The sequence below is a fragment of the Mangifera indica genome, chromosome 11 (genome assembly GCF_011075055.1).
Source record: "Mangifera indica cultivar Alphonso chromosome 11, CATAS_Mindica_2.1, whole genome shotgun sequence".
NCBI lineage: Eukaryota > Viridiplantae > Streptophyta > Magnoliopsida > Sapindales > Anacardiaceae > Mangifera > Mangifera indica.
Window position 1 is genome coordinate 4,557,500 of NC_058147.1, and position 20,987 is coordinate 4,578,486.

Here is a 20,987-nt window from a genome sequence, read left to right on the forward strand (position 1 = left end):
ACACATTTCATCCGAATTTAAGGTTTTGGGCCTTTTTTAGATAAAATCGGTAAAATGATAAAAAATATTCTTATAACTGAAAACAAGTACATCTCTCTCTCTCTCTCCTCTTAACTGTCCTTGTCTCACTTCTGTCTTTTTTCTCATTCTCATTTTCATCTTTTTATATTAATATTTTTTATTTAAAATATTAATTTATTATGATAATATTATATTATTTATATTATTTAAATTATATATATTAATATATAATATTTAAAATAATGAATTGATTTTAATTTTTTATTAGTTTTATTATTTAATATATTTATATTGTGTTCAAAAAATATTAAAAAAAAATTTATAAAAAAACAAAAAATCTTTATTATTTCTGTAACAAAAATAAGTCAAAAATGAGAATAGAGATTAAGATTTTCTCTCCATCTTTCCCATTATTATTCCTATCTAAGTATCTAAGGACGCAAAAAGAAATATTAAAATTTGATTATTCTAATTTAATTATAAAATAAATATATATATTACCAAAAAGAATTTCTATTATAAGAATAGATGAATTCCTTAGTCTGAAAGAAAAGAAATAGTCTTGTATACATAAATTAATGTGGATTTTGTGTGCCACAAATTAAGCACAAACTAAAGTTAAATTTTTTAGCTTGTTGGATGAATGGAATACAAAACATTATAGATCATCAATTACGAAACCTCGTAATAAGACATTAGACACAGTAACTCAGATGGTTCCATTCCATCCTTAGGAATTAAATCATATTATTTTCTTGTGCTAGTAATCTAAGAATAGCTATTTTTCTTCTTTCTCGAGCAACATCTTTTGAATCCTCTCGATGAAGTTTACCATGGTCTCCAAACCTTTTTCATCTGTAATAAGTTTCCATTAATAAATCAATAATTGGATAAGTGAGGGAGGGAGGGAGAGAAAGAAGATTGACAAGTGAAATACCAAGTCTTGGTATTGTGTGACCCTTGGGATGATTAATTATAACAGGGTCCACACATGATTCCACGAGTTCCAATCCGTAAGGCTTCAAAAAGTCTTGCTCTCCTGCAACAATATTAAATTTGCCCAACCCATCAAATTTCTAACATTCTGCTGAAATGGAACGAATACATAAGGTCAATTATTTTGTAAAGCTGCTATAGAATCGAAATGTATACACAACGTCAATTGTAAACAACTAAAATTGATTTTGTCCAAGTAAATGTGTTTAAACCCCCGACATTTGCCTAATCCATTAGCCGACATCGATTAGATAGCTATTTAAGATTATTAAGATAGAGATGACAACGTCCTAAATATGAATTGAATAATCTTGATTCATTTTTTTGTCTTTACAAGAAAAAAATTTTCCATCACAATAAGGGGATAACGAGAAATCTCCATCCACCTATTACAGAAAAAAAATTTCATATTTTTTTCTCTCATCCTCATAAAAAAATACTAAAATATTTATTAAATTTCAAAATACATTTATAATAATTTAAAATTTTTAAAAATAAATTAATATATAATATTTATCCTAATTTTTGTCTTCATCTTGCCTCTCACTACAAAAATTTTAATTACCTTCATTCCCATCTTTATTAGGGAGAGGTGGATTGAATATCCGGTTTCATTGACCGGATTGTCATATCTAATTAACAAGCAATTTTTTTGATGATATTATTTAATTTATTAAAAATTTGTAATTTAATTTTAATTTGTAATTAAGTCTCTTCAAAATATTTTATGATAGACTTTACAATTTTCAGCGCGAGTTCAGGATACGCTGAACAAGAGTCGTAATTGATAATGTCTAAAGATTTGAACAGAATAAAAAAGGGAAAATGGAGACGAATCTGATACCTAAAAAATGGAGGTTAGGACATTGAATCGGAGAAGCATATGCGATCTCAGCCACTGATTGCGACTTAAACTTGGCCCCGCCAATAATAATAAGAAACTTTATTTTTGGAACTTTCGTAAGAGCAACGCCCTGCCAGCCAGAAACAACGAAGCGTAGGTGAATTGTTCAATGACTGTAATATTCAAAGCACTCGTCTCCTTTACTAATCGAAACTTCAACGTACCTTCGCCTGCAATCCGATTAGCCCTGCCGACAGTATCGCCCCCTAATATTCCACAAAACACGCCGTCATGAAAGACAAATTGTTTTTCTAATTTTAAATACTAAGTCAGGCGGAAAAATAGGACGCGAAACTGAAAATTAATTAGATTAAGAACCTGTGAGAATCCCATAAGACCATCGAACGGTCCATGTTTGATCATGAAATCCTCGATGTAAGCAAGGCACTCGTCGAAGTTGGTGTACTCGCTAAATTCCTGATAGAAGAAATCAACACAAACAACAACCATGATTCTTCAAAAACATTTTCGGAACAAAAACAGATTATAAATCTTTAAGAAAACAGAATACATAATATTATTCTGACTTTGTTGAATTGGAACCACTCGTAATAAGGAGGATCAAAGATGCCTTCAACATCAGATTTTCCTTGTGAGGGAAAAGGCGCATCTGCGAAAACAAGATCGAGCTTTTCCAGCACTTGTTGAGGCCATTTCTGTGTCTGTATCTTGAAAATCTTTCCACTTGTTCTAAATCCATGGAGACATAAAAATCTTGGTTTCCTAGCAATTTCAGCTTCACTTCCCATCTTCAAAGTTTCTGAAATCTCACGAAATAAGTAATCGACAAAATTTGAGGCTATATGCGTTCCGGTAAGGTCGGAGTTCTGACTGGTTCTCTATATTTATAGGCCACTTGGACCATGTGTAATGCTGACCAGCCAAATCTGTTGGTGTACTGGGGCTGCGGGTTTGGATTGTCAAAGCAAACAGACGGTGGAGATGGTCCTTACTCAACGGCTGTGATCTTGCGAGTCAACTTCAAAAGGTAAGGGCGTGGGCCGTGTGAACACGTTTTATATTTGTCAAATTTAAAATACGAATGACATTACGTAATAAAATCTGGAAGCTCCAAGCCGTTTGGACAAATGTCATAATATTTAATAAATTAAAAATAATTCTATATATTAATATTATTCGACATGTGAATTATTAAAATAATATTTAAAATGATTTCATATATTTAATTATTAAATAAAAAATTCAAATTATATTTAATTAAAATTGAATTTTGTCTTGTAATCACACATATTTGTGTTTATTTGTATAATAGTGGGCTTAAGTGATTACAAAATTTCATAAAAATAAGTCCCCTTAATTGAAAGAATGTTGTATCACACTTCCTATATTTGCAGAGCCTTGTGAATGTTTTTCCTAATTTATAAAATTAAATAAAAACAAAATATTTTTTTTCTCTTTTATTATTCTTCTTCCACTGCAACTTTCCTTGTCTTCCTAACCAACATAGTCGACATCCACAAACTACCACCAACACCATTTCTATCAGTACTAACATTAATCATAGATAAAGTACAATTACTATTACCAACTATCACCAATTAACCTTATTCTTTCGTTACCACACTCACTCTCAAACATAAATAATTTGTCAATGAAAAACTAATGGGTTGTTGACCGATGAAAATCATCACACCCATTTCTAACATACAATTAATAGAAAAAAATGGTGTTATTAATAATGAGGTGGGTGGTGTTGAAATGGTTTATTTAAACATAAAACACAATTTTTTTTTCCATTTCTTTATGTCATCTTCCGCGATTGAAACCAACTCCTATTTCGTTTTTGTTTAGCTTATTAGAGGTGGTTTCCATGGTGTGTATATGTGAGTGGTTGCTGGTTGCTTGGTCTCGTTCAAAGTCAAATTCATGCTCGACATTTCTTTTTGTTTAGCTTGTGGAAGGTGGTTTTCATGGTGTGTGGGTGAGTATTTGATGGGAAAATGTGGAGCAAAAAACTTATTAGAATTACACTATTTTGATGTGATTCAGTTGGAATCACATCATCCTGATATTATTCTGACTAAATTGCACAATACTAATATGATTTGTCAAATTAAACTTGACAACTTTACAAGCAAATTGTTTAAATGATATTTTATAATTATTAACCCTTAACTTTAATAATTTGTTTGGATTAATAAATTTTTTTTTGTAGTTTTTGATACCTTTCTCATAAATTTTAACAAAATTTATTAATAAAACCAATGTTATTAAAATCAAACTAGATTAACTGATTCAAACCGGTTTAACTATGAATCAATCTATAATCTAGTCATCTTTACATAAATTGAAAATTATAAAACTCAATTCAACCGCAATTTTAGCTTAATCTTTTCTTTATTTTTGCTCGATCTTTCTCTTTCAATTGATAAATCTTCTCATCACAAATCTAAAACAAAAGTTGTTTGGTTCATGAACAAACTATAAAACTATGTTCCTCTTTTGTCACTTGCAAGTATAAAACTAATTTATATGATTGGGTGTTTGTTTTGTGTTTTGATTTGTGAATTATTCTTTTATTATTTATTTAAAATAAAGAAAAAATTATGGTATGATTTTTGTTTTAGTTTATATTAAAAAAAAACTAAATGTTTTATACTACTAAAAAAAATACATTATACATAATAATTTGAGAATTTAATTAATTTGTTGAATCAGTCAAAGTATAAACTAATAAAACTACCAATTTGACTATCAACCAAGTTTTAAGACATTGAACAAGTCCTAACAAAACATATAAAGAAAGTTTTTAAAAGGTGGAAACAAAAAAATTAAAAAAAAAAAAGAAAAACGTTGGTGGTGGTCGATCTCCGTTTCCATAATTAATTCACTTTATATTATTTAAATTCATTCGTGTTTCTAAGCGTACTAATTAATTTTCATACTATAAGCTAGGCAAGTATGAAATCATTTTAGAATGTCCGATTTCAACGGTGATACATCTGCCGACTACGTCATATCACATTTCTTTTGAAAAATTTCGAAATCAAACTATTCCCGTCGATATATTGATCTACGCGTGGACGCAACGTTCAAGGTTCGTTCGATAAAGATTGTCTTCGTCTAAGTCAATTTCTCAATGGCTTCCAATTCTTGTAGAGGTGGTACCGGTGGCTCCTTTTACGGCGGCGCCGCTCCTTATAGATCAAGGTGTTCATATTTTTACCCAAGATGAAAAATTCAATTTCTAATTAATTGAACTAAGGATTGAAATATTATTTGCTTTTTCATCTTTTTCGGTGTACAAAGAGAGGGTCTAAGCACGAGACCTGTCGCTGGTTCAGATGAAATACAACTGCGGATCGATCCGATGAATGCTGACCTGGACGATGAGATCACGGGTCTCCGTAGCCAAGTGAGGCAATTAAGAAACGTAAGTTATTCAAATTCACAAATATATTTTTTTCACGGTCGATTATATAAAATTTTTGAAACTCCATCTAGGTGTTATATATATTGAATCTGGAGTTTATGGATGATTGTTAGGGTATTTGGCGAAGTTATGCATGGAAAATTCAATATATGTAAATTTTGTGATGTCTGAATGTCTTAGGCTTTATGGTAGTTAAATTTCAAAGTAGGGTTTGTAGTTTTATTTGATTCCTAGTATTTTCAATTTTAATAATAGTGAGAATTAGGTGAATCCTGCATGATATCTGGAGCAGTGCAATAACTTTGAAGAATGTGAAGAATTTCACAAATGGAGCTTAAGAAACAAATCCTTTCGACCTGACATTATCATTCTTTGAGTTACTACGTTTGTTCACATATGTATTGTTGAGAAAGATTTTGGGGAATTTTTGGATGAGTTTGGTGATAAGTTCTTTTAAAAATTGAATTTCCTCATGAGCCTTATTGTATATAGGAATGAGGATACATTTTTTCCCTGTCCTTGAAGTATTCTTTCTTCTAGATTTTACCATTCGCATCAACTTTTTTTTTTCCTCATGTGGGCAATCAATTTGATTTATAGCCTCCTTTATTTTAAAATCAGTCTTTTGCCTTTTTATGTCTCTTATCAAAATATGGTGGTGCAGGTTGCGCAAGACATACATTCAGAAGCAACATTTCAGAAGGATTTTTTAGATCAGCTGGTATGCTATCAAATCTACATAAGTGCTTCTTAATAAAAAAAGTGTATTTTGATTTCTGATATGCTGTGAATTCTTAATGTTGTAATGTTCCAACTTCTATGGCTCAACTGCATGAAATTTCAAATTTGTGGAGTGAAAAGAGAACTTTAAAGTGATCATATGCAGAACTTTAAATTTCGGAACTTTTATTTCTGATATGATAAACTATGTTAAAGTGATCATATGCAGAACTTTAAATTTTAGAACTTTTATTTGTTGAAATTCATGGTAGTAGTTCACGGATCTTTAGATGACTTTTTAAATTTAAGTGGGGTCTAACACCTGACTGGTCATGTTTAAGTTAAGTATGTTTCATTTCTCCTTGTTATAGTATGTATTTGGCACTTTTAGATGGTATGAATTTATTCATGGTCTTCTGTCCAACTCCTGAAGTTTTAATTCATACTGCGACAGCAAATGACCCTGATCAAAGCTCAAGCAGGTGTGAAGAACAATATGAGGAGATTAAACAAGAGCATTGTCAAACATGGTTCAAAACATATTGTTCATGTTGTTCTATTTGCTCTACTTCTTTTCACTATGCTCTACCTGTGGTCTAAAATGTTCAGAAGATGAGGTTGGTGCACCTGCTGCACAATTACCATGCTAAGAATCTCTTGAATGAAGGCAATTTGGTTTCTGGCTGTGCCAAAGGGTTATTGCATAGGCTCTTGATGTAAAAGCCATTTCAAATGACCTTTGCAGATGTCATGATATTTTGAATCTGTTGTCGGTTCCAGTGTAAATGATCTGAGTAATATTATTCTTTAGCTTTGACAAATAATCTCTACATCAGTAAAAGCGTTGTTAATTCCATTTAAGCTTGAAAAACTTCATTCTCTCAGCGTTGTGAAGTGATACTAGCATAGACAGGCTCCTGAATTTTCCTGATGTTTACCCCTAGTGGCTTTTTCTAGTTTACTGATCCTCACTCAAAACACTCTGGACCATGCTGAGGAGATGGGCACTCCGGCCCGACCTGGTCCCACCATGCTCCTCAATGTCTCATCCCAGATTGGTCAGCCATCCAATGATGTGCATACTGACCTAAGCCTGCAAGCTCCAACCATCCTTTGGGGAAGAACTCCATTACACTGCTGTTGCGCTCCAGGAAGAGCATGTTTGTCAATTGTGCGCCATGCGGTGATGCAACGATGTCAGTGTTACTCATTACTCTCACCTGAATGAAGTACACTTGGTTGTTGGTTACTACTAAAATGGTCCTTACCATTAGACTTGTCAATTGGTGCCACCGGATCAGGTTGGATTGTGTCAATTTAAATTTTGGTCCAAAGACCTTCAATTTTAATTGATTCAAATTATAATTATATTAAAAATTTTTAATTTTAATTCAATTTTTTAACATTTAAGTTGACCTGATACAACTTAAATTGGCTAAAATTATAGTGTTTTTTAGTATTTTAATTTTTTCATTAAATTACTCTAATTCACTATTAATAAAACTACTAACATTTTTTTTTTATTTATAAATGGTTAAATAATCACATATCAAAATATTTTAACTACATAACCAAATCATAATAAAATAAAATATTTAAATAGAAATCAATAATAATATGAATAATTACAATTATATACAATTTATAAGAATTTTTTTTAATATTTTTATAATTCATCTTTAAAAAATTCTATTAAATTAAGTAATATTTCTTTCAATATTCGAATCAGTTTGTGATAGTTCAAGTACTTTTTATCAACTCTAATGCTATCCAGTTTGGTTTTGAATTATGTCGAGTTAATCTAAAATAAATTTCTTATAAAAAAACTCAACCCTAACCATATTTTTTTAATCGTATTGAGTTAATGAGTCATATTGAAAATTGTTAGCCTTACTTACAAATCATTTGAAGTTTCCATGATTTAGTTGTGAAGTAGATAAATGTTTTAATAAACCTTACATGACTAGCTGATAAATCCATTGAATTAGCTCCTGATCATAGTCTACTAGTATTTACTTAATATTGTGATAGATTTTCCCTGAAGTGCAGTTGGAGAAAAGCCACAAACCTGGTCACAGAAGCTGAGATCTTCCGATTGGGCTACTTTCAATATGCAGCCCTCCACCCTTGCGCATTCCTTTGCAAATATATCAATCACGGCCGTTGCATTCTTGAATGATCTTGCACCTCTCCGCATCAGCAAGGTCAGTCTTATAATTGGCTCCCCATTTTCATTGACTTCTTGTTCCTTGTCCGCGGGGTTTATGCTGCAAAATCCCCTGGCTTTGCATGTCAACAAGTCAAAAACCTCAAGTTTCCTTGCCTTCCCCAGGCTACCTTCGTTATGCCGCATCACTACCACCTTCTCGAAACAGTAAGGCTCATCTCCTGCTTCAAATCCTTCAATTTTAACTTCTCCAAAGTTTGCTCGAATCAGATGATACAGCTATGATCCTATTCTATCTCTGAGCTCTCCCCAATGGAACAGTACCCATCTTGTTGGCTTAAGGCAACCATTCTTCGTAGACCAGCTAACAAAAGGAGTCATAGCGCATAATCCGTGCCACAAATTTCCGTAGTCATAGTAAGTGTCTGACACAAAGGTAAGGCCTTTCAAGAGAGTTGCCGATTCTGGGAGACTTTCAGGCCAAGCCAAGGCATATGAGTTTTTGGTACCGTCTTTTTTGTCGCGTCCTTTAATGCATAGAAGTCTTTCTTTTGATGCTTCTGAAGGGAAATAAAGGTACTCAGCTTCATTATCTTCATGGGTGTCATTCAAGGAGCTCAGAAACCAAGTGTGTCCGATCATGGCTGTTTCAACATATCGTAAATCTTTAAGGGGGAGGAAAGTAACTGCGTCTCGGAGCTTCGAGATTAAAGTGCTATTGTTATCGGACTGATCTTGGCCATTGATGGCATCTACTGCCTTTAGTTTCCATATTTTGAAAAAGGCCCGTGAGGCAGAGGTGGGAGGATATGAAGAGAAGGAAGGAGAAAGCTGTACATGGAAAAGAATGATGACTATAACCAGCAAGGAAATGTATATCAAGAGTTTAGTGAGATTACATGAACTCTTGTTCTTGGCTAACGCGTTTGGGATACTCTGAGTTTCCATGGGCATCTTCTGACAGAAGAGAAGTGAAGCTGAAGGTATCAAGATCTTTAAATCTGAAATTGACCTCGAGATTGAGACATCAAATCAAATACGTCTAGTAAACTAATTAAAAAATCAAAGTCAAATGGCAGATGCAAACATTGCTTGTGCAGCCTAAGAGAATCATGGTCCTTTCCGGCTGGTTTTCCAGGAAGAATGTGTCGTATTTCAGACAAAGCAGTTTTATTTTGGCATATTGAGGGTCTGACGACGAGGGATCTGGATTAGGATGCTATAAATGATGATCCTAGCCAAGTTTGTTTAAACTTGAAAATAAGTTCAGTTCAAACAAATCCAAAATAAAGTTTTATTTAAATAAACTCAAGCTTTAGAGCTTATGGTTTACAAAACTCATTAACTTAGAAAATTTTGATATAAATAAACTAAAATAATATTATTTTAATAATTTTTTACTTTGTTTACGGTAACAAACCGAATCCAAAATTTAGTTTGAATTTGAACTCAAACTTGAGTCTCTTCAAATAAGTTAAACACAAATAACTTTAAAACAAGTTCAATAAGTTCGAACTTAAACTTAACTCTACTCAAGTCAAACTGAATTTAAACAAATCCAATTCAAATCTAACCACAAAATAACTGTCCAGAGGAAATGAAGTGGTCAACGAATAATTTTTAGATCAAGTTGATCTACATGCTCAAGACAGCAATATTAAAGGAAAAGAATGATGAATGATTTGAGTTATATTGAAAACTGAGTGCAAACCATTTAACTCCCATCTCTATATTCATCTTCATGATGTGATCAAAAAACGATTAAAAATAATGTCAACTTGAAAGAAGTGCTACTTTAGCAAACACTACATATGCATAGGGTGAAAGCTACGGCAAGCCAGAATCATCATTATCAAACATTATATTTACATCTTCTGTACACGAATTCTCTGTCAACAATTATTAAAACTTAGCTACTAAGAAGTACAAGTCAACTAAATTGCGGAGAATTAACACCACAGTTACTAGATATTTGTTGTGCTGGACAGGTTAATGTTTGACCCCAGCTCCAAAAACAGTGATGTTATGACTGTCAGCTTATCAGCAGGATCAAAATGCTCTACATAGATTGTTAGCTGTCATGTTAGATGAACACTGCTGCTCAATTGGGCCGGTGGGACCACACAGTCGACTTCTCTTTGGCTCTGAAATCCTCACATTGGAAATGGCCACCGCAAGCACATCCACCATATTGCAGTCATCTTGCTCCTCTAATTTAGAGCTCCAACTTTCAGATGATGAGTGAAGGTCTGAACCCTCACCATGCAGTTCACCATCTATCTTGGTAGCCTTGGTTCTAGCCAAATGTTGTCCAGAAAGGACGGCTAGTTGACGGGGGTCCCGGGATGATACTCCCACTTGGTTCTTCAATTTTGACTTGTAGGTTAATGTCCTTAACGTGTGCTCTGTGTAGAACAATATCCATGGGTGCCCTGAAATAACACGATTCATCAATAAAGTGACAAATATTAAACTTGCCAACCCGAAATTCTGCTTTACTCTGTTATAACAAATGAACATATTCTTTTAACTGATAATGAAATTACGAAGTGAAACCCTTGATGATAACTGAGAGTCACATTTTATGACTTCAAGAATTGCCACAAAAGCTAGAACAATGCATGAAAAGAGAAATGCAAATGACCATCAATTATTTTAACAGGCCCTACATCAGAAGCTTACTTAGAACTTCATCAGCTGTTATCCTTGATGAAACATCCCTAGTCAGCATTCTTGCCATCAGATCCCGTGCAGGTTTAGATATTTTTTCCCATATTCCTGAGTGGAAATCTAGCTTCACATTCTTGATTGCCTCAAAAACTGCTTCCAAGGAATCTCCTTTAAATGGAAGAACGGAAACCAAGAGAACATGTAGGAGGACACCAGCACTCCATATATCAACCTTTTCAGAATAATTGCCAGACAGAACTTCAGGAGCGATATAAGCCGGACTTCCAGCCAAACCAGACAAAGACTGACCTGCAAAAGCAGTACATAGCTGCTTTCATAAGTATTGGATAAGGTTTTCATGAAATAAATGACTGAATTACAGAAGAGGAAAAAATCAGTTATAATTCAAACAGTATGCCAACATTCCACGTTTAGGTTCAATTAAGAACTACTTCATATATCTCATCAACAGGAGACCGATTGGAAGAAAAGCACTAAAGGCTGCATGATAAGAAAAAACTCATATTACAAAGTAGGTTTCTAAAAGAAAATTATAATCCAATGTCACCAGACTTAAGAATAGCTAAGTCATATTCAAGGAAATCCTTTTTTTGCCTTTCACATTCTGATCACTTAATGTGTCAGAACATATCTATGTCCAGATATTATGCCAAATATTCCCTGGCATATTCTAAGAAATCTATAAAGCACAAAACTTCTTGCATAATGCTATCTCCCCTCTCTTTTCATGCATATGCATTGGCATTTTATTGCCAATCTGAAAGTCCTGGCACTCTCCTAATATATATTTAAAACATATGAATCTTAACACCATTTCCTAAAACTTAAAAAGACGATACCGGAGACAAAGAAATGCATAAAAAAAGCCAGTATGAGACCTTCAAATTCAAAGTAGGTGCTGAAATATGTACCATTTGAAATTCTCATTGCCAGGCCAAAATCTGCAAGCTTTATTTTCCCCGAGTTGGAGAGAAGAATATTTTCTGGCTTTATATCTCTATGCACAACTCCCATATCATGACAATACTTAATAACCAACATTACATCCTTGAATATACTAGCAGCACGTTGTTCAGAATACTGAATCTCCAGCATCTGGTCTATCAACCGCCCCCCAGAGCACAGCTCCATCACAAGATGGAAACACTCTGCTTCCTCATAGACTGCATGCAATGTGACAACCCCAGGATAACCTGACAAGTGCTGCATTATCTCCACCTCCCTGTGAACAGTCTCCTCTCCCTTACGCAAAGTCTTACATGCAAACTCTGTGCCACTAACCCCAGACTTCACCAACCATACAGACCCAAATTTTCCATGCCCGATTACATCAACCTTAGTGTAGTCATCTTCAACCCTATTCTTCCTACCCAGTTGAGTATTCACATCTATGCACCCTATCTTCCTCTTAAGTCCTCGTCCTGGGGGAACCAAAGACAAAGAGGCACCACAAGGTGGGGCAGTAGCAATAGCTGCAAACCTACTTTTAAACGAGCCAAGAGGTTTGGGGCTTGCATCTTCTTTGCACCTCTTTCTTATCCTACTGTAATCTTCTAATGAGTAATGGGACCTAATATTCAATGATTCCAGTGAATCTCCAGTTTGTCCCAATTCTTCTTTGCTGGGTTTACTTTTACAAGCATCAGTTTCGCTTCCTTTTCTCTTCTTCCTCATCACATGTAATTAAAAGATAAACTTCTTTCTAACAAAATGCCTATATTACATTAGAAAATCTTAAAGTGATATAAAAAATCCCATTATTCTTCCGCAATTCACTTCAGAGTTTTTCATCTGAAACTGAGGTTTAATGATCTGTCAATTTATAAAGTAACATCTGTTTAGTGTCTGATACATACATGACAATAACGGTTCCAATCTGCGAGAATACAAAATATAACCTTCAACTCCCTAAACCAGACAGTTTATCAATTTTTACTCGAAGATCAATTGATTAGAAAATTTAAAAAAAAAAAAAAAACACAGATTAGGGAAAATAACGTACCTTTCTTCGTGGTTTATCAGATTCCACAACAAAAAGGCGAAATCCGACTTAGCTACTAACTCTAGCGATCAATGGCTTTTAAGAGCGGAACGTAACCGAATATTTGCGAATCCGAAATACGAAATCCAGAGGATAGAATCCAACTAGAACCCCTAGAAATCTCCGGTGATAAGATTTGGGGGAAAAAAATAGCTTTTTTTTTTACCAAGCATTTACCAAAATAAGTTTCTTTATGATTTTTTAGTGAACAAAAGTAAAGAGGTTTGGGGTTTAGTGCTTTTTTTTTTTACACCTAACCGACGTGTCCAAGATTATAAACGGACGGTATCCCAAACACGGGTCAAACCCGAAACTTGAGTACGAAATGACATCCAGTGTGCAAAGCGTCCAGGATAATGCGGATTATGAGACAAACGGAAGTTTAGTTCCGGAGTTATTTTGCGGCATAAAGGACAGAAACATGGAAATTGGGGCCCAACGATTTTGATTGTCACACGTGATCAAATTCAAAAAAGTGCACATGGCGACGGAGACTAGTACAGTTTTGTGCGTAGAACTGTAGCCAACGACAATTCTCCTGTAATGAGTTGATCACTCCGAGCTTTTTCTATTTGATATAATTAGTATAATTCTAATATAGTAATTCAGTTTAGATAAAAATTTTTTGATATAAAAAATATCTATAGTATTAGATTTTTAATTTAGAGATGACAATTAAAATTAGATTTAAACTGAATTAACTCAAATTCAAGTTTGAGTTTAGTTCGGATGAATCTAAAATGAGTCGATCCTAATCGAGTTTAATCGAATTTCAGTTGTTTTTCATATTTTTTAATTAAAAATTTTGATATAAAATGATATCGTTTTGATCAATATATATTAAAACGACGTCATTTTAATAACAAAAAATGAGTTGAGTTAAATTCGAATCGAATTTAAATTTGAATTTGAACTTAACTATATATGAATCGAATCGAGTTCAAACTTAAATAAACTTGAACTAGACTCAGTTTGAATCTAATCCTAATAACAATGGTTTTGATAAGCAATGAATATTCTTATTTTCGTTTTTGTTTTTATAAGTAAAATATTTTTTTATTATTGTTCTATTTTAGAAATAAGGATTATAAAGAATTTTTGTTTATTTTTTATAAAAAACTTTGTTTTTTTCTTTCTCTTCTCATTCCGTTAAAAAAATAAAATATTTATTAATTATTAAAGTAGGTTTATAATAATTTCAAATTTTTTTAAAATAATTTAAAATATAGAGATTTAGTGATGACGATGATGAAGAGAAGAGCTGAAAAAAAGGAACAAAAATGGAGGGAAAAGAGCCCGTTTTATAATAGTAATAAAGCCCATCCATATAACGAGTAGCTGAAGTAACAGATACAGCGAAAGTACATTTTATAATTAATATGACACAATCATATTAATAAATATAATTAATTATTAATAATTATTGGAAAAAAAAAATCATATTACCAAAAACAAAAAAAGAGAATTTTTATTTTTTTAAGAGGTAGATCAACGCAACCGAACACGGCCAAGTAACGCTCGACAAACCAAACGCAACCTTAAAACCACACAAACGGTCCATTTGCAGACAAAGTATCAAAAATACAGCGTGAGGACGATGGGCGACTGTATGAGAAGCTTAACTCCTCTCAAAACCCCATTTCACATCAACAAAATCCCAACAAGCAAACTCCTTTTTCCTTCTTCTCTCTCCTCTTTTCAGACAAAACTCTGTTTTGAACCAAACAATTACCCAAAGATCTCTTTATCTGTACTGCCCAGCCAGAACCAAAACCAACAAAAGTTGTCTCTTGACGCTTTGGTTAGCAGCAATCGCAAAGAACAACTCCTTGGTGACATTCAGGCCTCGCTTTCTAACTGTTTGTCGGAGACAAATCTTCACTTAAGTGTACCTGGTCTCAGATCAAAAACCAGGGGCAAGGTAACTAACTGCTTTTATTTAAGTGTCATAGCAATGTAAAGCACTTCCCTTTCAATAATAGTTTGAAATATTTATTGTTTAGGTTGGTAAAATTTGTATTTTAAAAATGATTTTACAGGTGAGGGACATTTATGATGGTGGGGATTATCTTGTTCTTGTCACAACTGACAGACAAAGCGCTTTTGATAGAATCCTTGCCTCTATTCCTTTTAAAGGCCAGGTAATTCTATTTATATTCTTTCTTTCTTTTTTCATAGATAAATCGGGTTTTTGCTGAAATATTGTAAAAAGAGAAGCATTTGGAAGTATGATGAAAATTTTGCACTATGGATTATAGAAGGTAATGTAGATTAGATATGTGATTGAAAATGTAGGGTGTTGTGAATTTCAGGTTCTTAATGAGACAAGTTTGTGGTGGTTTGATCAAACAAGACACATAACTCCAAATGCAGTTGTTTCATCCCCTGATAAAAACGTCACAATTGCAAAGAAGTGTTCGGTTTTCCCTGTCGAATTTGTTGGTGAGCAACAAATTAGTCTTAAATTAGGTTTTGGATTCTTAAATTTGTCTTATATATGTTTCTGTTTTGTAGTTAGAGGTTTTGTGACCGGAAGCACTGATACATCACTATGGACTGTCTACAACAATGGTGTCCGGAATTATTGTGGCAATGCTCTCCCAGATGGTGCAATAACCTTGCAATCAATCATTCTCTTTCTGTGTTAAGTTTTCTCTATTTGATGGCCTATCTTTTTGCTGTAGGCTTGGTAAAAAACCAAAAGCTTCCTGCAAATATACTCACACCAACAACTAAGGCTGAAGATCATGATGTTCCTGTAACTCCAGACGAGGTTTGATCACATAAACATGCTTTAAAATTTTATTAGGAATTCCTATTGAGTATAATGTATATTTATTTTTTTATGTTTGTGGAAGCTAATCCCAATTGATTGGGATTGTTTTGGTCTCCTTTCATGAGAGCTCATTTGATGCTTTGTCTTTGTAGATAATTAAACTTGGACTGATGACTGAAGCTGAGTTTGATGAAGCAAGTAGGAAAGCATTAAGCTTATTTGAGTATGGACAGGTGACTCAATAGCTCTTGCTTAAATTTTGTGGTCATGATTTTGTTGAAATGTGATGGCTCAGAATCTTATACTAGATTAGTCAATGAATTAGGTTTCATAAAGAGATGTAGTTATACTAGCGGATATATTTCCTTTCAAGTCAGTAGTGCTGATGTTTGAATGTTTCTTTATGTATTTCTCATTTAATGGTATAGGCTGCTTTGTAATTTCTTTTTCATGTTTGCTTCTAACATTAATGTTTTGAAATTGCAGCGTGTCGCCTTAGAGCATGGCCTGATATTAGTAGACACAAAATATGAATTTGGAAAGGACTCTGATGGTTCAATTCTTTTGATCGATGAGGTTAGTTATTAATGTCATGGAAACGATAATTACTCTCTCCAGTTCATACAGCAACTTGCACTAGTGTACAAATGTTATTCTGGCAAGTTTCTGCAATTGTAGGTTCATACACCTGACTCAAGCAGGTACTGGATTGCTCATTCTTATGAGGAGCGCTTTCAGAATGGTCTTGAACCTGAAAACATAGATAAGGTCTGTATTTCTCTTTTTGATGTTTGCTTGTTATCTCTCCGGTATGTATATGTGTTTTGACATTGACGGAGGCACTGCTGGCAACATCATGTTTATGTGCAGTAACTTTTAGTGATTACATGAGAAGGCAAACTTGTTATGTTTTATGTGCTTTCTCACTTTTTTGTACGTGGATTAAATGTCATTTCATTCGACATCAACAACTCTTGACATTAAAGTTCTTAAAATTTTTAGGAGTTTCTGAGATTGTGGTTCAGAGATCACTGCAATCCATATGAAGATGAGGTAATTCTCATAATTTCTTTCAGGTTATATATATTTGCTTTATTATTTTGTGCTTATAAGTATATAGGCCAAGCTATTATTTTTCAATGCATTTCAGGTCCTCCCTGCTGCTCCTGAAGAACTTATTTCCGAATTAGCTTGGCGGTAAGTGTTTAATGTCTTTTTGGATGGTAATGAGGTCACCTTATTACAATCAAAGGTATCAATCAAGCTAAAAAGTCCTTTGGGTGGTATTAGTAGTTCTGTGAGGGACCAGCATTATGCACGGCCGTTATTGTCTTCTTGAAAATCTTTACTTCATAATTTTGAATAATAATAATTTTTCCCTATTCAGTTCAGCTGCTATACTAGAATGGAAACTCCTAATAAAACAAGCTTTCTAGAATTCTGAATTTCTGATTAATGTAACACTTTAGCTTTGTAATTGCTGTCGAATTTTGTCCTAATGATATGATCATCATGTTTAACTGTGAGTTTTGTTTTTGAAATTTCTCGACTCCTGAGTTTACAATACTAGTTTTCTTTTTTTTTTTCTTTTTTTTAAATCATTAGTTTGCACTTACTTTGGTCTTTGATGACAGATACATATTTTTGTACGAAGCAATAACAAAGTCAAGATTTGAGTTGCCATTGACTGAGGTAAGATTTAACACTTAATTACCCTGTTATCTTGTGACATGTTAGTGAAAATATTGGTTTTCTTTATACAGGAGCCTATACATGATCGTATCTCGAGGAATGTTTCATCGGCGTTATCAGCGCTACTGTAACTCGAAGCCTGTCTCTTCTGAGATGAAAATTATAGTGAGGATATAATATAATAAGGCCTAGCTCGAGGAATACTGTAACTTGAAACTGGTCTCTTCTAAGATGAAAATTATAGTGAGGATAATAAGGCATTGGGTTTCTTAAAGCACTCTGGTTTTTGATTGTGGGATTTTGTATTCAAGGCAAGGTTTTAGATGCAGGGGTTCTGATTGATATAGATGAGGTGGGGAGGACAGGCCAAATTATAAATGTTTGTTGTGCTGCACACACAAGTATGATTTGGTCTGCACGTTTATTTTGTGGAGTTGTTCTGGTGACTCCTTTTTGTAGGGTGGAAACAAAAGTTATCAAGATAAGAGTAAATCACCTTTCCCACCCAAGGATTGGCCGAAAAAACTTTTTTAATCCTCCACTATGTAAACAACATGTTCTCACCCAAAAAAAAGAATAAAATAGTGTTACAAAAATAAAATTACCATTTATTGGTTTATTTTATTTTTTAAAATTATTATATAATTTAACATTAATAAATATTAAAAAATACATTTTAAATATCTAAATTATTTAAGAATTTTTTTCTTTTACCTGCACTGTTTTTTTCCTTTTTTATTTGGCCTGTTTCAGACTGGAAATGATTACAAGAGTGAACTAGGTTCAAATCATACTTATCAATAATTTATAATATATGATATATTTCATACAATATTATATATATAAAAAATGATATATATCATTAGGTATATTAAATTAATATAATACAATAAACATATTTTATGATATGATATATATTATTAATATGTATTAATATATTTTTTTAAAATAATAATGTGTCAATGAGATTTTTTATTATTATATGTTTTAAAAATTGTATTATACGATATAATATTTGATATACGATACGAAAAATTAAAATTTTAATATACTATACGGTATATAATTCAATTATTATGGTTCAAATTACCACCGGAAGCACAAATTCTTTGTGTTCACTGTATCTTTTCCCTAAACCTCTCCGTGCTAAAGTGCAGGTCTCTCCTATAAATTTTCGAGGTGCTACGGTGTTGTTTAGCCGTGTAGAACTGCTGTGTCGTTTTAGTTGTGCTTTAATTGTAAATGTTACAGGAATAAACTATGTCGTTTTGGAAGTATAGTGCAGGAAGGGGTCCAAGTTAAATCCATCCAGCAACAGCTATGCAGTCCGAATTACCCAAACTTGAGGCTTTGAACAACAAATAACAAACTTGTCTCAACCAAGGAAGCCATTATTATGGTATCTAAGCTTTCGCGCTTTCCTTTGTTTTGTTGTATCCAAGCCAATAGGACTTGGTTCATAGTTTTATTTGTGAGTTGAGAGCTTCAATTAGGCTAGAAGTATCATCATCCATCTCGATGCCATCCTTCTCCATCATCTCAAGTATGTCAAAAGCGGGTTTATGAGCACTAAGGTGCCTTCTAAGCAAAGATTTATACACCGGTAAACTTCCAAGGCCAAATCGATGGACATCTCTAATGTATTGGTTTGCATCTTCAAGATTCCCATGCTTCTCGAAGTACTCAGCAATGGCCAATAAACTACGATGTGATGGCCTCCAATCACAGTGTTTCAACATAGAAAACCCTTTCTTCATGGCATCTATAGCTTTGAGCATATTCCCACTGTTCAGCCATCCCTCCATGAGAATTTCCCAAGTCTTATAATTCGGACACCCGCCTCTCTCTAATGTGTGGAGATGTAACAATTCAGCTTCTTTCATTAGTCCATTCCGCATGTATGCACCTAAAAGAACATTAGAAACTCTAATGTCATAATTTTGACAATTGGACTCCCATTCCACAAAAATCCTCTTGGCTTCCACAAAATCCCCTAGCTTCACCAAACATGATAAAATGCAGATGTAACTGGCACATGTAATTCTCCCACTCACAACTTTACTAGCATCCCAAAGCCGAAGAACTCCCTTCTTATCACTCAGAGAGGCATATAGAGTCATAAGGAAAAGATACCCCAGGCGATTAGAGGCAGACAGCTTCTTCTCTGCAAGTTTTAGTGTCGCAAAGGCTTTATTAACAAGGCCTGCTTTTATGTAAGCATTGGCTAAAGTGGATAGGGAGCTCCATCCCAGTTCAACATTTTTATCACTCAAAAGTTCTTTATAAATCATTTCTACTGAAGCGGGCCCATCAATCTCAGCACAAGCAGACATCCAAAGGTTATAGGTGAGAACAGTTCTGGGTATCTTGTTCTGCTTCATTTGCAGCATAACAAGGGGCACTTTATTAGACTGTGAAGTAGCTATATAAAGCTTCATCATCTCATTAAATGGATGAGGGCTCACAATCATCCCCCAGCCACTAAGTTTCACCATGAAAGCCTCAGCTTTGTTGACAGCCCTTTCTTTTACATAACCACGAAGAAGAGGGAGACAGGCAGCTTTCTGTGAAGCACTGTTGGGTATGCGCATGAAATACTCCTCAGCCCCTTCCAAACCTTGCACATTGATGATTAGTCCCAGTCTGACGGCATGGTCAGTAGCTGACATCAGTAAACTGTTTTGAGTTTCCATCCATGTCAATATCTGTATATCAACAGAAAAATATGATACATTTGACAAAAACATTTTTTTTTAATGATTTGTTGCAACAATTGTAATGAATAATGCCCCCAAATCAAAGAGTCACTCCTGATAAAGCCACATTTAACGACTGCAGAATCTAAACTAGAAAGGTTCTTTCCATAGTATGACATTATTTGATAACAAAACAGTAGAGGCTTTGCAAAATTGTTGATGCCAATTAAGATTGCGCTTGTAGATTCTGAGAACATATCTCAAAACAACTCACAAACACGTTTAGCAAAAGCACTTACATAATCTGGCGACAACACCGCTCATTTTTTTTTTTTTAAATCAGAAAAGAAACGGTGTCACCACCACAATCAAAAACTTTAGGTAGGAAATTAAACCTCGAGTGCGTGCTTGTAGCGCTTGTATTTCAGTAGCTGCTTATAGATGATTCGGAGCTCCGAAATGGTAACCCTGTGGCCCGAGTCCACCCAGTCTTGAATCACTGTGGTTGCACTGCGCCTCGGAAATTTCAAACTCAAAATGTTACTCCCAAGTTCGCCGCCCTTGGTAATGGGAGGTGCTTTATCTGGTTTAATTGGCGCGCGTGAGGCTATCAGCCTCCTGGTAGTTATTGCTTCCAACTGAACCTTGTTGCTGCATTAGAGTAACAACTTCACCATGAATATGAGAAGTCATAAGAAGATATTCACTAGAAGAAAGAGTATGAAACTTGTACTCACCGTTTTAGATTCACAAAAAGCGAGCGAATCGCCATAGAAGCCGGTGGAGCACTGAGGTTTATGTTTTATTTCATCTTATAAAAGCATAGGAAAAATTCGAAGACCATCTGATTGAGTTCGCCGAAAAATATGGGTGGTCCAGATTCAATTGA

General features: G+C 33.8%; 7 protein-coding genes across 9 annotated transcripts; 2 read left to right on the forward strand and 5 right to left on the reverse strand.

Annotated features, from left to right (window-relative positions):
* Positions 1-634: 634 nt before the first annotated feature.
* On the reverse strand, positions 635-2,760 carry LOC123229411 (esterase AGAP003155). The gene is made up of 6 exons (XM_044655201.1): positions 2,449-2,760; positions 2,240-2,338; positions 2,086-2,127; positions 1,862-1,991; positions 959-1,060; positions 635-876 (listed from the first exon to the last, which is right to left on the reverse strand). The coding sequence occupies exons 1-6, from the start codon at positions 2,668-2,670 to the stop codon at positions 800-802; spliced, it is 672 nt and encodes a 223-aa protein (XP_044511136.1). The 5' UTR covers positions 2,671-2,760; the 3' UTR covers positions 635-799.
* Positions 2,761-4,861: 2,101 nt separating this feature from the next.
* Positions 4,862-6,891, forward strand: LOC123229415 (bet1-like protein At4g14600). Its single transcript, XM_044655204.1, has 4 exons — positions 4,862-5,092; positions 5,192-5,315; positions 5,980-6,036; positions 6,490-6,891. The coding sequence occupies exons 1-4, from the start codon at positions 5,022-5,024 to the stop codon at positions 6,649-6,651; spliced, it is 414 nt and encodes a 137-aa protein (XP_044511139.1). The 5' UTR covers positions 4,862-5,021; the 3' UTR covers positions 6,652-6,891.
* LOC123229414 lies at positions 6,810-8,388 on the reverse strand. The gene is made up of 2 exons (XM_044655203.1): positions 8,104-8,388; positions 6,810-7,255 (listed from the first exon to the last, which is right to left on the reverse strand). The coding sequence occupies exons 1-2, from the start codon at positions 8,386-8,388 to the stop codon at positions 7,073-7,075; spliced, it is 468 nt and encodes a 155-aa protein (XP_044511138.1). The 3' UTR covers positions 6,810-7,072.
* Positions 8,389-8,481: 93 nt separating this feature from the next.
* On the reverse strand, positions 8,482-9,156 carry LOC123229412. Its single transcript, XM_044655202.1, has one exon. It carries the CDS (start codon positions 9,154-9,156, stop codon positions 8,482-8,484), a length of 675 nt encoding a protein of 224 aa, XP_044511137.1.
* An 858-nt stretch (positions 9,157-10,014) lies between these two features.
* Positions 10,015-13,163, reverse strand: LOC123229416 (serine/threonine-protein kinase PEPKR2-like). Of its 3 annotated transcripts, none has more exons than XM_044655205.1 (4): positions 12,896-13,163; positions 11,805-12,705; positions 10,885-11,181; positions 10,015-10,634 (listed from the first exon to the last, which is right to left on the reverse strand). In XM_044655205.1, exons 2-4 carry the CDS (start codon positions 12,565-12,567, stop codon positions 10,252-10,254), a joined length of 1,443 nt encoding a protein of 480 aa, XP_044511140.1. In that variant the 5' UTR covers positions 12,568-12,705; positions 12,896-13,163; the 3' UTR covers positions 10,015-10,251. The 3 variants fall into 3 exon arrangements, with proteins under 3 accessions (XP_044511140.1, XP_044511142.1, XP_044511143.1); XM_044655207.1 differs by having other exon boundaries at positions 11,805-12,769; XM_044655208.1 differs by having other exon boundaries at positions 11,805-12,801.
* Positions 13,164-14,397: 1,234 nt separating this feature from the next.
* LOC123229417 (phosphoribosylaminoimidazole-succinocarboxamide synthase, chloroplastic) lies at positions 14,398-17,911 on the forward strand. The gene is made up of 12 exons (XM_044655209.1): positions 14,398-14,855; positions 14,974-15,075; positions 15,247-15,376; positions 15,449-15,541; positions 15,619-15,707; positions 15,863-15,943; positions 16,197-16,286; positions 16,389-16,478; positions 16,713-16,763; positions 16,861-16,907; positions 17,345-17,402; positions 17,474-17,911. Exons 1-12 carry the CDS (start codon positions 14,532-14,534, stop codon positions 17,531-17,533), a joined length of 1,215 nt encoding a protein of 404 aa, XP_044511144.1. The 5' UTR covers positions 14,398-14,531; the 3' UTR covers positions 17,534-17,911.
* A 754-nt stretch (positions 17,912-18,665) lies between these two features.
* Positions 18,666-20,977, reverse strand: LOC123229418 (pentatricopeptide repeat-containing protein At5g27460). Its single transcript, XM_044655210.1, has 3 exons — positions 20,836-20,977; positions 20,494-20,749; positions 18,666-20,107 (listed from the first exon to the last, which is right to left on the reverse strand). Exons 1-3 carry the CDS (start codon positions 20,868-20,870, stop codon positions 18,860-18,862), a joined length of 1,539 nt encoding a protein of 512 aa, XP_044511145.1. The 5' UTR covers positions 20,871-20,977; the 3' UTR covers positions 18,666-18,859.
* Between the last annotated feature and the right edge of the window lie 10 nt (positions 20,978-20,987).

Coding starts and splice junctions, on each gene's coding strand:
- LOC123229418 (XM_044655210.1), bottom strand. CDS start 20,870: ATGGCGATTCGCTCGCTTTTTGTGAATCTAAAACG. Junction 20,750..20,835: donor CTTTTTGTGAATCTAAAACG/GTGAGTACAAGT, acceptor ACTCTAATGCAG/CAACAAGGTTCAGTTGGAAG. Junction 20,108..20,493: donor GCTACAAGCACGCACTCGAG/GTTTAATTTCCT, acceptor GTTGATATACAG/ATATTGACATGGATGGAAAC.
- LOC123229414 (XM_044655203.1), bottom strand. CDS start 8,388: ATGCGGCATAACGAAGGTAGCCTGGGGAAGGCAAGGAAACTTGAGGTT. Junction 7,256..8,103: donor ATCTCAGCTTCTGTGACCAG/GTTTGTGGCTTT, acceptor TACTTCATTCAG/GTGAGAGTAATGAGTAACAC.
- LOC123229412 (XM_044655202.1), bottom strand. CDS start 9,156: ATGCCCATGGAAACTCAGAGTATCCCAAACGCGTTAGCCAAGAACAAG.
- LOC123229417 (XM_044655209.1), top strand. CDS start 14,532: ATGGGCGACTGTATGAGAAGCTTAACTCCTCTCAAAACCCCATTTCAC. Junction 14,856..14,973: donor GATCAAAAACCAGGGGCAAG/GTAACTAACTGC, acceptor ATGATTTTACAG/GTGAGGGACATTTATGATGG. Junction 15,076..15,246: donor CTATTCCTTTTAAAGGCCAG/GTAATTCTATTT, acceptor TGTGAATTTCAG/GTTCTTAATGAGACAAGTTT.
- LOC123229411 (XM_044655201.1), bottom strand. CDS start 2,670: ATGGGAAGTGAAGCTGAAATTGCTAGGAAACCAAGATTTTTATGTCTC. Junction 2,339..2,448: donor AGTGGTTCCAATTCAACAAA/GTCAGAATAATA, acceptor TTCTTCTATCAG/GAATTTAGCGAGTACACCAA. Junction 2,128..2,239: donor GTCTTATGGGATTCTCACAG/GTTCTTAATCTA, acceptor GTGGAATATTAG/GGGGCGATACTGTCGGCAGG.
- LOC123229415 (XM_044655204.1), top strand. CDS start 5,022: ATGGCTTCCAATTCTTGTAGAGGTGGTACCGGTGGCTCCTTTTACGGC. Junction 5,093..5,191: donor GCCGCTCCTTATAGATCAAG/GTGTTCATATTT, acceptor CGGTGTACAAAG/AGAGGGTCTAAGCACGAGAC. Junction 6,037..6,489: donor AGGATTTTTTAGATCAGCTG/GTATGCTATCAA, acceptor ATACTGCGACAG/CAAATGACCCTGATCAAAGC.
- LOC123229416 (XM_044655205.1), bottom strand. CDS start 12,567: ATGAGGAAGAAGAGAAAAGGAAGCGAAACTGATGCTTGTAAAAGTAAA. Junction 11,182..11,804: donor GGCAATGAGAATTTCAAATG/GTACATATTTCA, acceptor CTGCTTTTGCAG/GTCAGTCTTTGTCTGGTTTG. Junction 10,635..10,884: donor AACAGCTGATGAAGTTCTAA/GTAAGCTTCTGA, acceptor GTGTTATTTCAG/GGCACCCATGGATATTGTTC.